Here is a 15546-nt window from a genome sequence, read left to right on the forward strand (position 1 = left end):
TGCAGATTGCAGGTGTCAATAGTATGAATTGATTTGCAAATATTATGAATATTTCTATTTTGTGGGTTCTTCCGAGGATGTCGTAGTCGTAATGGTTTGTACAGTTCTTGGAGACATTTGTGATTTAGGGCTATATAAATAAACATTGATTGATTTCCAGGTGTACATGTCACAACTGTGTGAACATGGAGACAGTGGCTGAGTGTGCCAGCTGTCATGAGCTAGAGACAATGGCCAGAACAATGGAGCTGAAAGGGGTGGAGACGTGCATCATAGACCACCCTGGCTTTCAATCTGTGTGTCAGGACGAATGGGTGCTGCAGACAGCGTATTATGCCTACAAACAGCAATATGGCGTGCTGCAGCAACAGCAAAATGAGTGAGGCACTAATAAGTTCAAATCATTCTTTATTCTAACAACCTTTGGAAGATAAGTCAAAATGAGCGCTTTCTTATCTTATTCTTGTTCTGTGAAATGGACTGTGCTACAATGTACATGACATTATATATCATAGAAGTATTACATACATGGACCGTTGATGTCAACAATATTTACAATTTACTGCAACAGTAAATGACAAATGAATAGAATGTATGACAATGTCTTTTGCATCTCAGAGAACAATGAGTCACTGTGTATCCATGTCCGGATAATGACAGGTGCCATAATTTGCTATCAACTATTTTGTACTTGCAGGCGGGAACGATACACAGCATATTGACAGTTTGTCCGCTTCTGCTGGGGATATCTTGGAAAGGACATAAGGGTGGCACTACCACCTTGTGTAAAACATAAGATTAGAACATTTCCATCGATGGACTACACAGGGTTCCAAGACGTGCAGTGACTGCAACAGAATCCACATGGCCACTGTAGTTAACGCTTAGCGAAGCGACTCCTGGGCTTAGCGATGGCTTCCTCCTTGTCTGGCTTCTCCAGTTCATCGCAGAGGAAGGGAGGCACATCCACGGTGACGGCAACTGGTGTTCTCTCGTCAAGGGTCTGTCTGCAGCCAGCAACAACCTCCCTAATCAAGTCATCTGGGTAGCCTGCAAAATACAATTGTACATGTTCCTACTCACAACATAATATACTCATGGAGAGTGTAACATGACAATATTATTATCATGATACAAAGTGTCGAGTGTTTACATGTTTTGTATCCTATACACTTATGGTAAGTTGGCTCTGTCGCGATTTTCTTGACCACATGGCCCCCTGCTTTATAGTTTGGGTAGCATACTGCATAGCGCTCAGCACCCGCTTGTGTATAATGGCTATAGGGCGGCTCGAGTTTTCATTCCAGTGCAGCCCAGCAAGCAGGTTCCTAGGTGTGGGAGCAGAATAATGTAATAAGACATTGTGTACTTTACTCAGCAGGGAGGACAGATACGTTTGAACGTGTGTGTTTGATGATGTCATATAATTATATGCAAACGTACTAAAGTATGGCACACACTAGTGACATTTACAAACCTTGTTTCCATATGAGTTGGGAAATTGTGTAAGATGTAAATATAAATGAAATACTATGATTTGCAAATAATTTTCAACTCATATTCAGTTGAATATGCTACAAAGACAACATATTTGCTGCTCAAAACTGATAAACATTTTTTTTTACAAATAATCATTAACTTTAGAATTTGATGCCAGCAACACGTGACAAAGAAGTTTGGGAAAGGTGGCAATAAATACTGATAAAGTTGAGAAATGCTCATCAAACACTTATTTGGAACATTCTACAGGTGTGCAGGCTAATTGGGAACAGGTGGGTGCCATGATTGGGTATAAAAACAGCTTCCATGAAATGATAAGTAATTCACAAACAAGGATGGGGCGAGGGTCACCATTTTGTAAGCAAATTGTCAAACAGTTTTAGAACAACATTTCTCATCGAGCTATTGCAAGGAATTTAGGGACTTTACCATCTACGGTCCGTAAAATGATCAAAAGGTTCAGAGAATCTGGAGAAATCACTGCACGTAGCGACAATATTACAGACCTTTGATCCCTCAGGCGGTACTGCATCAAAAACCGACATCGGTGTGTAAAGGATATCACCACATGGGCTCAGGAACACTTCATAAAACCACTGTCAGTAACTACAGTTGGTTGCTACATCTGTAAATGGAAGCTAAAACTGTACTATGCAAAGCAAAACACATTTATCAACAACACCAAGAAACGCCGCTGGCTTCGCTGGGCCTGAGCTCATCTAAGATGGACTGATGCAAAGTGGAAAAATGTTCTGTGGTCTGACGAGTCCACATTTCAAATTATATTTGGAAACTGTGGACATGGTGTCCTCCGGAACAAAGAGGACAACAACCATCCGGATTGTTGTAGGCGCAAAGTTCAAAAGCCAGCATCTCTGATGGAATGGGGGTGTATTAGTGCCCAAGGCATGGGTAACTTACACATCTGTGAAGGCACCATTAATGCTGAATGGTCCATACAGGTTTTGGAGCAACATATGTTGTCATCCAAGCAACATTATCATGGACGTGCCTGCTTATTTCAGCAAGACAATGCCAAGCCACATGTTACAACAGCGTAACTTCGTAGTAAAAGAGTGCGGGTACTTTCCAGGCCCGCCTGCAGTCCAGACCTGTCTGCCATCGAAAATGTGTGGTGCATTATGAAGCGTAAAATACGACAGCGGAGATCCCGGACTGTTGAACGACTGAAGCTCTACATAAAAGAATGAGAAAGAATTCCACTTTCAAAGCTTCAACAATTAGTTTCCTCGGTTCCCAAACATTTGAGTGTTGTTTAAAGAAGAGATGATGTAACAGTGGTGAACATGCCCTTTCCCCACTACTTTGGCACATGTTGCAGCCATGAAATTCTAAGTTAATTATTATTTGCAAAAAAAAATCAAGTTTATATCTTGTGTTTGTAGTGCATTCAACTGAACATGGGTTGAAAAGGATTGTCTTCCGTTAATATTTACATCTATCACAATTTCCCAACTCATATGGAAACGGGGTTTGTAGTATGATCTAGTATTTTGCTCCGTGGCCCCCAAAGTCCTAGTGGCAGGTGGTAACCACCGACGCCACCTACAGGCGATCAGCCTAATTCTTACCTGTATGATAAGGCTATGGAACACCTACAACTTGGAAGTCTGGTGTTCACCCGACAGCATGGCGATATCTTTCAGCAGGGACTTGTTGTTGACCACCTCCTCCAGTTTCACTGCTGAGCGTGAACCTAAACATAAATTTGAAATAGAACAATGTTTCTACAAAAAATGTTCCAGTCAACTTGAAAACTGGTTATTTATTTACAAGTTTATCTGAATTTTTTGACTTTCAAAAGATGTGCAGGAAAATACTGCTAGTCACTCACTGCTTTCGGGCAACTTATTTGCCTACTCACTTGGTTTGAGCCATTTCTTTTGCAGCCTTCTACCGTGCAGTTGTCCATGAGCACAAATTGGGAAGAGGTCGCCGTGGTCCTTGTGGATGTCCTGAATATGTCGCTCCACAGACTTCCACTTGGCAACCAGAAGTCCCCCCTCTCTTGGCGGTGTAGACGCTGATGCCCAGTAGAGGTGGTTAATTATACTTCGCACCCTGGGCTTCAGGTCTTAACAGTCCTTGAGCTTGAGGGTGGCCTACTGTTTCTTCCTGATGGCTACAAATAGAAAAAAGCAGAAATTTGTGGATTAAATACAATATCGCATTCATCTGATCACTAATACAGTATGTACACACTACTTCACAACTTGTCATGCATACAAATATTCCAACTAACATTTTGCAACATGCCAGATGTCATAGCAGTGCCATGTATTGGGCATGTTTTTGTGAATCGATTTAGCGATCTGTCTGTGTCTGTCTGTCACCAGCACCTCGACATCCAGGTCCCAGCTGATCAGCACCTCCACCATCCTCTTCAGTCCTTCCATCTCCACATGGTAGCTGCCATGACATTCGTTGCTCTGAAATATGACAGAAAATGAATGAGCAAGGAAAAAAAATAAAAAGGGGCTTAGTATAAACTTAATGCAAGCTTGTGATTCATTGAAATGGTGAATGTTATTAGAAAAATGTACTCTTTCTTAATTCTGGAAAATCCCTTATCTGCTTATTGTGTTAGTGTTTTAGTGAGATTATATGTACCTGTACAACCTGAAGGTCGAGAACCACATTGGCCTCAAGCTCCATTGTGGTGTAGGTACCGAACTTGGCGCTGTGTCCCGGACTGTCTGCTTGCCCATCACCACCAAGGACGAGGGGTTGGCCTTCCACCTGCAGCATGGTGAGGTGCGTCCGTTGCTGTTCCTCCCACACCTTTTTAATGGCTGGCTGCAGGATGAGCTCCTGGTGGTTGAAAAATGTTCTCTTCACATACCTGACCACTCCGATGCTGTTCAGCACTTGCAACACCTTGCCAGAAGATGTGCCAGCGAAGAGGATGCCAGCAGATAGCAGGATGTTGCCCGCGGCATAAGGGCCAATGTTTGGCTGGCTGCTCCACCTACTCCTCTGGTCACATGATGCGCATTGTATAGTCATGATCAGCTGTGTACCGTTCGAATCCCAAGAAGGGCTTATGTCCTGGCTGCCACAGGCTGGATAGTGACACCACTTGACGAGACTCTGAAGCCACGACTCAAAGATGATGTACTTCGGTTCCTTGTGGCAGCCCTCTTCCCGCATCTTGGGAGTACGTGTGGGATCTGGCAACCCGTCAGATTCACACGGATCCGATGTCGATGACCCACCTGGCACATAGCTGACATCGGAAGAACCACTAACAGAAGGCGCAGCGGGACTTGATGCTGGTCCTTCATCAAACAATGCAGGAGGTGGTCGTAGCTTGGCCTGCATTCCAGACGCACCTGGAGTTGCTTTGTTGGGCTGCATCTCGGGGCTGTCAGATGGAGCTGCTGCACTTGACGATGGGACTTAACTAACCCTGGCTGTCCGAGCTCTAACCCTCTCGAGGATCTCTGAGGTCACCTGGAGTCCTAGCAATAAAATAAAACAAAAGTTGCTTTATATAATCTGTTAAAATTAAACTAGGATCACATACTAATTATTGTCTTTGAATCACCTAATTTATCCGTCTACTCTACTCTGCACAGGCAGCTGTGCAATGTGTACTGTGATGTGCAGAATCATGTTCATCACCGAAATAGACATACCCTTTGCTCTATGATGTATTTTCCCTGATTGGGTGCTCTTGCTACTAGTCATTGCTGTTGGTGCTGTCCCAATCGGTACCCAGTCCATCTAGCATCCTTGTTCTCTTGTATTTCCCAGAAAATGGAGAAACAGCTACATGTAATATGGATACCTCATTTACATAAATTATGAATACTTTTTCTATTGGGCTTGAACCATTTGAACATTGATTTGGAAAACAAATCGAACCTGGTGCTTTTCTCCTTGCCTCGGGTTGGTCATCCAGTCCAGTCGCTTGGATATACAGCATGAACGCTGTTAAAAGGTGCGCCACTCAGTCAACATTCCCGGTCCAATTTACAGCTTCGTGCAGCTTTACACTTTCCATGGCTTCAAGTAGTTCACTCCTGGCACCATGTTATGTTTCCCACGAAAACATATGTTGATTATTCACAAATACGTCTTTAATGCCGTCAGTGTCAAAGTTTGTTGGTGTCAAACCCCAAAACATGATTTAATAAAAACTAAACAACAACAAACAAAAAGCACGCACGTGGGCGGATAACAAACTAAAGGAGCTAGCGTGGGAGCAAGAAAACGAAAAGGAACTTTGTGTGGAAGCTAGCAGGTAGCAAAACTGGAAACAGCTAATGGCTAACAAGAAAACACGAAACAAAAGAGCTAGGAGAAAATAAACTACAAATAGCTAATAGGAACAGCTTACCGCTACGACGACAAGGACAAATAGTAGCATGACAGGTAGTAGCTGTAGTGATGACATCGACACGACAGGTAGCAACGACAAGAGCGACATGTGGCAACGACAATAATCCAGCAACTGAGTCAAGACAAAGCAGGTACAAATAGGATCGGGCTGATTGACAACGGGTGTGGCCAGGTGCCAATCATTCGCAGCTGAGGGAAAACAGCACACAGGGAGAAAAACAGGAAGCTGAACCAAAATAAGAGTGCTGACAGGAAGTACGGACAGGAAATACTAAACACACACAGAGGAAAAACTAAAACACAAACAAACTGTCAGTGGCAAGCCTGCCAGTCAGGTAGGACATCAACTCATATCAGACACCTGGCGGTCTGTTCTTCTTCGCTATATATATATATATATATATATATATGTGTATATATATATATATATATATATATATATATATATATATATATATATATATATATATATATATATATGTATATATATGTGTATATATATATATATATGTATATACATATATATATGTATATATATATATATATATATATATATATATATATATATATATATATATATATATATATATATATGGCTTCACGGTGGCAGGGGGGTTAGTGCGTCTGCCTCACAATACAAAGGTCCTGCAGTCTTGGGTTCAATCCCAGGCTCGGGATCTTTCTGTGTGGAGTTTGCATGTTCTCCCCGTGAATGCGTGGGTTCCCTCCGGGTACTCCGGCTTCCTCCCACCTCCAAAGACATGCACCTGGAGATAGGTTGATTGGCAACACTAAATTGGCCCTAGTGTGTGAATGTGAGTGTGAATGTTGTCTGTCTATCTGTGTTTGCCCTGCGATGAGGTGGCGACTTGTCCAGGGTGTACCCTGCCTTCCGCCCGATTGTAGCTGAGATAGGCGCCAGCGCCCCCCGCATCCCCGAAAGGGAATAAGCGGTAGAAAATGGATGGATGGATGGATATATATATATATATATATATATATACTACAGCAGTCATCCACACACAATCTTCTAGCGTGCCATCTAGTGGCTCCATTATGTACGACAACTATCACCACAGTTAACACTAGCGTAGTAACACATTGTTTTGCGACGGCATGCTACAGAATCAGCAAAAGGTAGTGCATGTGCCACACAATACGAAGGTCCTTAGTAGTCCTGAGTTCACATGTGCACATTTTTTTTTACCTGTCTTTATCAAAATATAACAATGAATGTCAATATTGTGTAAGTGCTGAAAGCTTCATTTATGATTGCTGCCTTTGGTAAAAGCTTAAGTCTTTTAGGTGTTTCTCATATTTGCATTATTTTATTTAGACTCGCCAAGTTGGTGCTTTATCAAAGGCTGGTAGCAAAAATGTGTTTGAAGAAGTCCAAAAAAAGATAAAATATGAATAATATCAAGATAATACTTAAATGGCAAATACTAAACGTTAAAAGCATATCAAACAAACCTTTAACGAAGTGTTCACTGCAAACTCATGCATTGTTTAACTCTGCTCCCTTGAACTAGACTGTGTGCCACTTTTTCTCGTCATTTTTTGTAAAATCTTGCACTCATTCGCCCTTCTTGATTACCTCTCGAGGAACTCTGAAGAAATGTTTATCCCCACAGAGCCTTTCCTGTTCCCCGTGATGGAGCTGTGTGCCTCGACTTCCCTCTGGATTCTGGACTGCCTCCCTCGATCCTCGAGCCCTGCTAGGACACGGGCCTCGTTGCTTCTCTCCAGCCCCCGACTGCTTGCTTGCCCACAGACTGCCTTCTCGCTTTGCCCCTCCGGTCTGATGAAGGATTCATCCAACACTCACATACAACAAACTCTGGTAACATTTACATCGTTAATTCTACACATCGTTTTGCACCAAACAGTTGGAGTACCATACACATCCCACACATTCATCATCAGCTTCAATAAAACTATTGAATTGATTCATGCCGTATTGTTGTCTCCTTCCCCCGTCGTACGTAACAATAGCCTTAAATGTTTTAGAATTATCCCTCTGGAAACACAGTAATTCATCTTTATTTTTATGTTATATTATATCATCATTTTTTAGAAAACACATATATATTTTCCACATAAATAAATAAAATCATCGTTTGTTGAACTCCCAGCTCATATGACCAAAATAATGTGGGAATTTTAAGAAAATAAAGAAAAACTGACAACAGAATCGTCTTTGTAAAGTTTTATTATTGTGACGAATACATTTTTACAACATGAGCTCAATGTCCGACCGGCTTTTTGAAAGAGGAAATAGCTTTAAAAAGAATCATTTGTTATTGGCCAGATGTTTGTACAGACTCGCGTTGCACAGCAACTCTTTAGTTGGAAGGTAAGCAAGGTCTCGGATCACGCCAGGGAAGGAGTATGCGTCCAAGGATGGAGGACGCAGCGGAAACATGGGCATGAGTCCGGATGTCACGTACGGCGACATGAAACCAGCCATGCTAGTGTTTGCCGCGGTGGAATAGGCAAATCGTAAGGGGTTGACTCCAAGGCGAGGGCTTAAGTTGTAATCTCCGACTAAGGGCGACATGCTGATTGGCGAGAAAACGGATTCCTGCGACGGAGGCTTTGGCGTTGTATTGCTATCTTTGGCGGTTAGCACCAGCTCGATGGACTTCACAATGTCGTCTTTGCATGATCTCACAGTAGTCTCAAGCATGTCGCGTTTTTGATGGGGAAAGAGCTTGGCTAAAATTTCAGATGATTCCTGAGGATGGAGTTCGTGATCTCGGCTCGCCAGGTAGTAGTCCTTAGGTTTTTCCGACTCGCTACCCGAATCCCCGTCGGAGGACACAGAAGCAGGGCTTTCTGTGCGCTGGTCCGTCATCGAATTGTCCTTGCGTGGGGGCTGAGGCTTTGACATGGGCGGAGCCAAGAGGGGGTGGCCTATGAAAGCGTTATAAGCGTACTTGCTCAGGTTGTCATCTGAAAGAAAGAAAAAAGCAATTATCCAGTAAAACAAAGTGACTGGGAGATTTCGACCATACAAAAACAAAGCAAGTGTCCAAAAAACCTGTGACGCAATACTACTTTGTAATATATTATTTTCAAAGTATTGCGTCATATTTAAAAAAATATATATATATATAAACATATACATACATATATATGTATCTATATACACATATATACATATGAAAATATACATATATACATAGATTTACACATATATACACATACATATATAGACCTATATATATACTTATATATACACATATATATAAATATATATATTTATACATACATACATACATGTATACATATACATACATATGTATGTATATGTATATATACACACATACATACATATATATATATGCATATATATACACATACATACATACATATATACACCCATATGCATATATATATACCCATATACATATATATACACTCATATATATATACATACATACATTTATACAGTAAATATACACATTTATACAGTATATATATGTATATACACATACATACATATATAGACTGTATATATATACATATATATATATATATATACATACATATATATACATATATATATATACATAATACATACATATTATATATATACACATACATACATACATATATGTATATATACACATACTGTACATATATATATATATATATAGCCCTAGTGTGTGAATGTGAGTGTGAATGTTGTCTGTCTATCTGCGTTGGCCCTGCGATGAGGTGGCGACTTGTCCAGGGTGTACCCCGCCTTCCGCCTGATTGTAGCTGAGATAGGCGCCAGCGCCCCCCGCGACCCCAAAAGAGAATAAGCGGTAGAAAATGGATGGATGGATATATATATACATATATATACATATATATATATATATATATATATATATATATATATATATATATATATATATAAATATATATATATATATATATATATATATATATATATATATATATATATATATATATATATATATATATATATATATATATATATATATACACACACACACATCACACACACACACATTTGTGTGGATGGAAGACGCAGTGGAAACACGGGCATGAGTCCAGATGTCATCAAAGATTATTTATATAGCCCTAAATCACTAGTGTCTCAAAGGGCTGCACAAACCACAACCCAACCAAGGAAAATACATGTTGCATGGTGGTCTGTTTGTCCAACAAGTCATATGTTGTAGTGCAAGCAATTTTTTGGACAAAGGTTTCGTTGTCGTCATACAAAAAGCAGAATTGTTTGAGTGGGTTCAGAAGTCAATTGTACGGAATATGTACTGAACTGTGCAATCTACTAATAACAATATATGTGTGTGTGTGTAAAAAAAAAAATATATATATATATATATATATATATATATAGATATAGATATAGATATAGATATAGATATAGATATAAACACACAAACAAATGAGCTGTCCAAAACTGTAAAGCAATAATATAACAAATCAAGTAATTAAAAGTACAGTGTTGCACTTATTGCTGTTCCTGTCCATTGAAAAAAGACAGGACATGACTCTTTTGTTTTTTTTTTATTTCTTTTACTTTATTGAGTTAGCCAATCGGGCAGTTTTTATTGAGCCCTGTGAAGTCTGCCTGGCAACAAGTGGCTCCACAAACACAAATTATTAACATAGTTCTCTGTTCTTGCATCTCATTTGAAAGTGATTGGCATATACATTGTTTGTTTTAATTAGACTGAGTGGCCTTTCTGATTGAGCCCCTTAGCCTATAGCAACACAAACACGAGGAAGGCCCTTCTATTACTGTTTTGATTGTTTGATTATATAAAAAAAATTGAATGTATTATAAACTCTGATAAAAATATGATATTTTACATCTTGTTTCAATAAATTTGCTGGACCTATATTTCAGACTGTGTTCGATTTTTCCCCAAAGTTTCAATCTGCTTGGTCTCTTTGCATGTTCTTTACAAAATATGAAAACTTTCATATGTCAACAAAAATTGTCAATCAGAATCAGTTCCATACTTTGGAATTCTGAACCCAATCAAACAATTTTGCTTTTTGTATGCTGACAACGAAACCTTTGTCCAAAAATTTGCTTGCATTACAACATATGACTTGTTGGACAAACAGACCACCATGCAACATGTATTTTCCTTGGTTGGGTTGTGGTTTGTGCAGCCCTTTGAGACACTAGTGATTTAGGGCTATATAAATAATCTTTGATTGAATGATTGATTAATTGAAGACTATTGTTCCAAAATGTAGTGCACAAAGTCAACTTGCATTGCATAGCCTGAAAAAAAAAACAAGGAACATTTAAATGACCAGATGTGTTCTAAGATGTGTTGGTCACATCACATGGTGGTCACATGTGTGCTATGCTGTAATTTATAACATTGCTGTTGTAGAGAAAGTTATTAAAAACATAAATAAAATATTTCACTGTTGCTATCAATTGAACATCATGTGTTACTATTATTATAATTTGGTTTAAAAAACTAGAATATGCTTAGTATATGATTTGTTTTAATATTCAAATCGGGCAAAATGGGAGCTTTGATTCAGCCCTGTAAATTCTGCCCAGCAACAAATTGGCCATGAAAATCCACTTTTTTTGTGATCATAGAAAAAAATATTTAAAAATAAAATGTGATAAATATAACAAATATATTTGTATCATATCTGTGTGGTTGTGACAATATGTACAGTTTTGTAATTTATATTGCTATTGTTTAAAAATAATAATAAAGTAATAGTCCTACAGAGTTTATTTTGTTACACCAAAATGTCACTAAAAAGGCTAAAAACCTACAAAAACACAAAAACAGATTGTATTACCGTTATACTTTTGTAAAGATAATTTACTGTACATGACGCTGGTGTACAGAACAAAGTGTCTGCTGGTGTTAAAAGTTTGTTAAATTTTTTACAATTATAATAGCAACTCACCAACTTTGGAGGACTCTGTTCTGAAAACGTCAAAATCAAATGACTGACTCCTTGGTGTATGCATCTCGGGCCCCAATGGTGACCCCACATGCTGCCCTGGCACCCCAGTGGTCGGCGCCCGCCCTGCAGGGTACAAAAGCCGAATCTCCCTGGCCTCACTCTCTTCCTGCGCCTGCTGCCTTCTGAGGGCCACCTGCGCCGCCATCACCCGCTGCCTCTCGGCTATGAGGGTACACTTGGCACACACGCAGTCCCTCCAGCGACAAAAACGTTTGTGGCCCTTTAGGGCCGACACCACGCCGTGGTTGCGGCACCGGGCACACTTGGGAGTCCGCGGGTATCCTCGCTCCAACGCAGGAGCCCGGAGGAAGAGGTGTGCTGGTGGATGAGGAGGAGGGTGCAGCAGGGAAGGGGTCACATGTAAGCCGGTCAAGCTGAGAGGTCTGGTGCTGGCGTCCATGGCAGACTCAGGACCTCTACTGAGGCTGGCAGCCTGGACCTCAGGCTTTTAAGTCGGCTCTGCAGGTGGTTGAGGATGAAATTCAACACCCGAGTCACACCCCTAAGGCGCTCCTTCCAATCCTCTCCATTATGTTAACTTGCATCTTACTCCAACCAACTCTATGCTCAGCACATGTAGAAAATTACTACTATTAAGATCATTTATTTCAATGATTTTGGAAAAAAATACTCTATTTTTAAAAAATATGATGTTCTTTTCTCTTTTTATTCTTGAAATTATTTAAAGGCCTGCTGAAACCCACTACTACCGACCATGCAGTCTGATAGTTTATATATCAATGATGAAATACTAACATTGCAACACATGCCAATACGGCCAGGGTAGTTTACTAAATTGCAAATTTAAATTTAAATTTGCAATTTCTTGTTGAAAACGTCGCGGAATGATGACACGTACGCATGACGTCACGGACTGTCAGGAAATATTAGCGCTGCACCAAACACGGCTAAAAGTCGTCTCTGTTCATGGCGTAATTACACAGTAATTTGGACATCTGTGTTGCTTAATCTTTTGCAATTTGTTCATTTAATAATGGAGACTATAAAGAACAATGCTGTTGGTGGGAAGCGGTGGATTGCAGCTGTCTTTAGCACCGAGACACAGCCGGTGTTTCTTTGTTTGTTGTGAAGCGGAGCGGTCAAGCGAACATGTTTTCTCTACGTCAACCAGCATGTTTATGGATGGGTAAATTGTGATACATATATCTTACCGGAGACATCAATGGATTATTCGTCGTCCTGCAGCAGCTGTCATGTCAAAAAAGGCAGCTGTGAGCTTGGCTCCTCGGCTTCTCTCTGAGACACTGCGTGTTCACCGCAGCCATCCGACCTCGTGGTATGTCTTTACAATCTTTAAAATCTCACTAAAACACTATTAAAACAATGAGCAGATAAAGGATCTTCCAGAATTATTCTAGTAAATGTGTCTAAAAACATCTGAATCGCTCACAATGCAATCGCTTTTTTTTTATTTTTTACTTTATTTATTTATTTATTTTTTATAGTCCTTCGCTATAAATATCTTCAGCCATAAATCTTTCATCCTCGCTCAAATTAATGGGGAAATTTTTGTTTTCTCGGTCCGAATACCTCTTTTTGTTGGAGGCTCCCATTATAAACAACGTGAGGACGTGAGGAGCCCTCACACGGGTGACGTCATCGTCTGCGACTTCCGGTAAAGGCTAGGCTTTTTTATTAGCGACCATAAGTTGCGAACTTTATCGTCGATGTTCTCTACTAAATCCTTTCAGCAAAAATTTGGCAATATCCAGAAATGATCAAGTATGACACATAGAATGGACCTGCTATCTCCGTTTGAATAAGAAAATCTCATTTCAGTAGGCCTTTAAAGTTGCATGAATTAAATATATACTGCAGTTACTTACAAAAATGATACATTGGATGTATTTTTACAAATACTGGCTGTGTGTCGATAAGGATACTGAATAATATTCTGCACACAAAATGAAACATGTTTGAGGATTATAACATCAAAAAGATAAAAGATATCAAATATTTTAACAAGATATAACCATTGCTTTACAATAATTATTGAATATCTGTAACAGCTCAGCATAGTTAGATCTACAATCACAGCAAAAATTGAAATCTAACTGAAATTAAACATCTCAAATAAGGGGGATATTTGCTTATTTTCTGTCTGATAAGATAAATTTTCTCACTAAGCAGATTTTATGTTAGAGGGTTTTACTTGTTTTAAGAGTTTTGGTCCTAAATGATATCAGTAATATATTACAGCTTGTTACTGACATTTTATGACCTATATTGAGTAAAACATGATTGAAACTAGAATATCAACTGTTGCAAAACTGTGTCATCAACACTCACAAGTATAAAATAACTTTTTTAAAGTAATAATTTCTTACATCAAGCATGAAAAAAAAAATCATAATGCCGACCCCATATCAATATATCAAGATAAAGGCACTAGCATTTACTTAATTTCAGAATATTTTTCAACATATTGAGCAAAAAGGTCTCAATTTTATCCTACCAATAAAAGTGCACTTGTTATAAATGAGAATATACTCATTTTAAGGTAATTTTGGGTTAATTGAAGTTAGTTAATTTTACTTGTTTTGGAAAGTCTTGACAAGCCAAATTTTCTTGTTCTATTGGCAGATAATGTTGCTTAGTTCAAATAAAATACCCCTCATTTTTGCATTTTTTTGTTTTTGTATTTCAACACTGACTTTTTGCAGTGATGGAGTGGTTTTAGCATGCTAAAACCTAAGGAAAGTGAATATAATCAAAGTTTCCCCAGGCTTGGACACACCTGGTCTATCCAAGGGGGTCTGTTCTCATTAGGGTCACAGGTCAACTGGAGCCAATCCGGGCTGATTTCATACAAGAGATGGAGTAAAATCCAAAAGTATAAATTAATAATGATAATAATAATAATAATATGGGATGCTTGCATTGCAAGCACCCTTTTCACTGTTGCTTGCAGCATGTGAATTAGCATGTGAATAAATTAAGCGACACTCTTATAGCCCATCCATCCATCCATTTTATACCGCTTATTCCCTTTGGGGTCGCGGGAGGCGCTGTTGCCTATCTCAGCTACAGTCGGGCGGAAGATGGTGTACACCCTGCACAAGTCGCCACCTCATCGCAGGGCATCTGTGATTAATCTGAATTCAAAAGTGTATCATTTGAGTAAAAAGATTAATACTTTTTCAGCACATAGTAGACATTTTAAAGCAAGTAAAAACTAAAATCACAATCAAACAAAAATAATAAAAATGTTAAGTTGGTTGTCACATGTTTTCTTCCTTCTACCCTTTAAAACAAATGTTGTACCCTCAGGTCAGCTTTGATTTAAAATCCCCTCCAGTTTGTCCTCCCCCTGCGGAGCAATCAACTGTCACTATTGCGATGGTTTTAACACAACAATGGCACCCACTTGTCACAAAGCAACATGTGATTATCTACCTGGTTATTCTGTCCTACAAATTACCTAGCATCCATCTGTCAACAAGAGAGCTAATCACACCTTGTCACATGTTTCTTTCACTCAACAGGTTCCAGTTACAAGCAACAGATTGGCATCAATGCAAACAAATAAAACACTCGTTTACTGCCTGTTTGGTGTTATATAATCCATAAAATAGCAATTATTTATACCGCCAACATAACTAAAGAATGTTACTTCTGATTAAATTTATCACGACTTATCCTGCATTATTAAGCAAAAACAACAAA

The 15546-nt window shown here is 39.2% G+C and overlaps 2 protein-coding genes across 2 annotated transcripts; both read right to left on the bottom strand.

The window, feature by feature from the left end:
* Nucleotides 1-877: 877 nt before the first annotated feature.
* On the bottom strand, nucleotides 878-4925 carry LOC133560836 (uncharacterized). The gene is made up of 5 exons (XM_061913815.1): nucleotides 4132-4925; nucleotides 3764-3950; nucleotides 3386-3544; nucleotides 3143-3217; nucleotides 878-1050 (listed from the first exon to the last, which is right to left on the bottom strand). The coding sequence occupies exons 1-5, from the start codon at nucleotides 4876-4878 to the stop codon at nucleotides 878-880; spliced, it is 1341 nt and encodes a 446-aa protein (XP_061769799.1). The 5' UTR covers nucleotides 4879-4925.
* Nucleotides 4926-8059: 3134 nt separating this feature from the next.
* Nucleotides 8060-12295, bottom strand: LOC133560250 (doublesex- and mab-3-related transcription factor A1-like). The gene is made up of 2 exons (XM_061912577.1): nucleotides 11800-12295; nucleotides 8060-8820 (listed from the first exon to the last, which is right to left on the bottom strand). The coding sequence occupies exons 1-2, from the start codon at nucleotides 12257-12259 to the stop codon at nucleotides 8159-8161; spliced, it is 1122 nt and encodes a 373-aa protein (XP_061768561.1). The 5' UTR covers nucleotides 12260-12295; the 3' UTR covers nucleotides 8060-8158.
* Nucleotides 12296-15546: the final 3251 nt, after the last annotated feature.

The sequence above is a fragment of the Nerophis ophidion genome, linkage group LG10 (genome assembly GCF_033978795.1).
Source record: "Nerophis ophidion isolate RoL-2023_Sa linkage group LG10, RoL_Noph_v1.0, whole genome shotgun sequence".
NCBI classification, from domain to species: Eukaryota; Metazoa; Chordata; class Actinopteri; order Syngnathiformes; family Syngnathidae; genus Nerophis; species Nerophis ophidion.

Excerpts from the sequence above, each read along its gene's own strand:
- LOC133560836 (XM_061913815.1), bottom strand. The coding sequence starts at position 4,878 with ATGCAGCCCAACAAAGCAACTCCAGGTGCGTCTGGAATGCAGGCCAAG. Across the intron at positions 3,951-4,131 it reads TCGACCTTCAGGTTGTACAG|AGCAACGAATGTCATGGCAG; the intron begins GTACATATAATC and ends GTCATATTTCAG. Across the intron at positions 3,218-3,385 it reads AAAGAAATGGCTCAAACCAA|GTTCACGCTCAGCAGTGAAA; the intron begins GTGAGTAGGCAA and ends ATTTATGTTTAG.
- LOC133560250 (XM_061912577.1), bottom strand. The coding sequence starts at position 12,259 with ATGGACGCCAGCACCAGACCTCTCAGCTTGACCGGCTTACATGTGACC. Across the intron at positions 8,821-11,799 it reads AACAGAGTCCTCCAAAGTTG|ATGACAACCTGAGCAAGTAC; the intron begins GTGAGTTGCTAT and ends TCTTTCTTTCAG.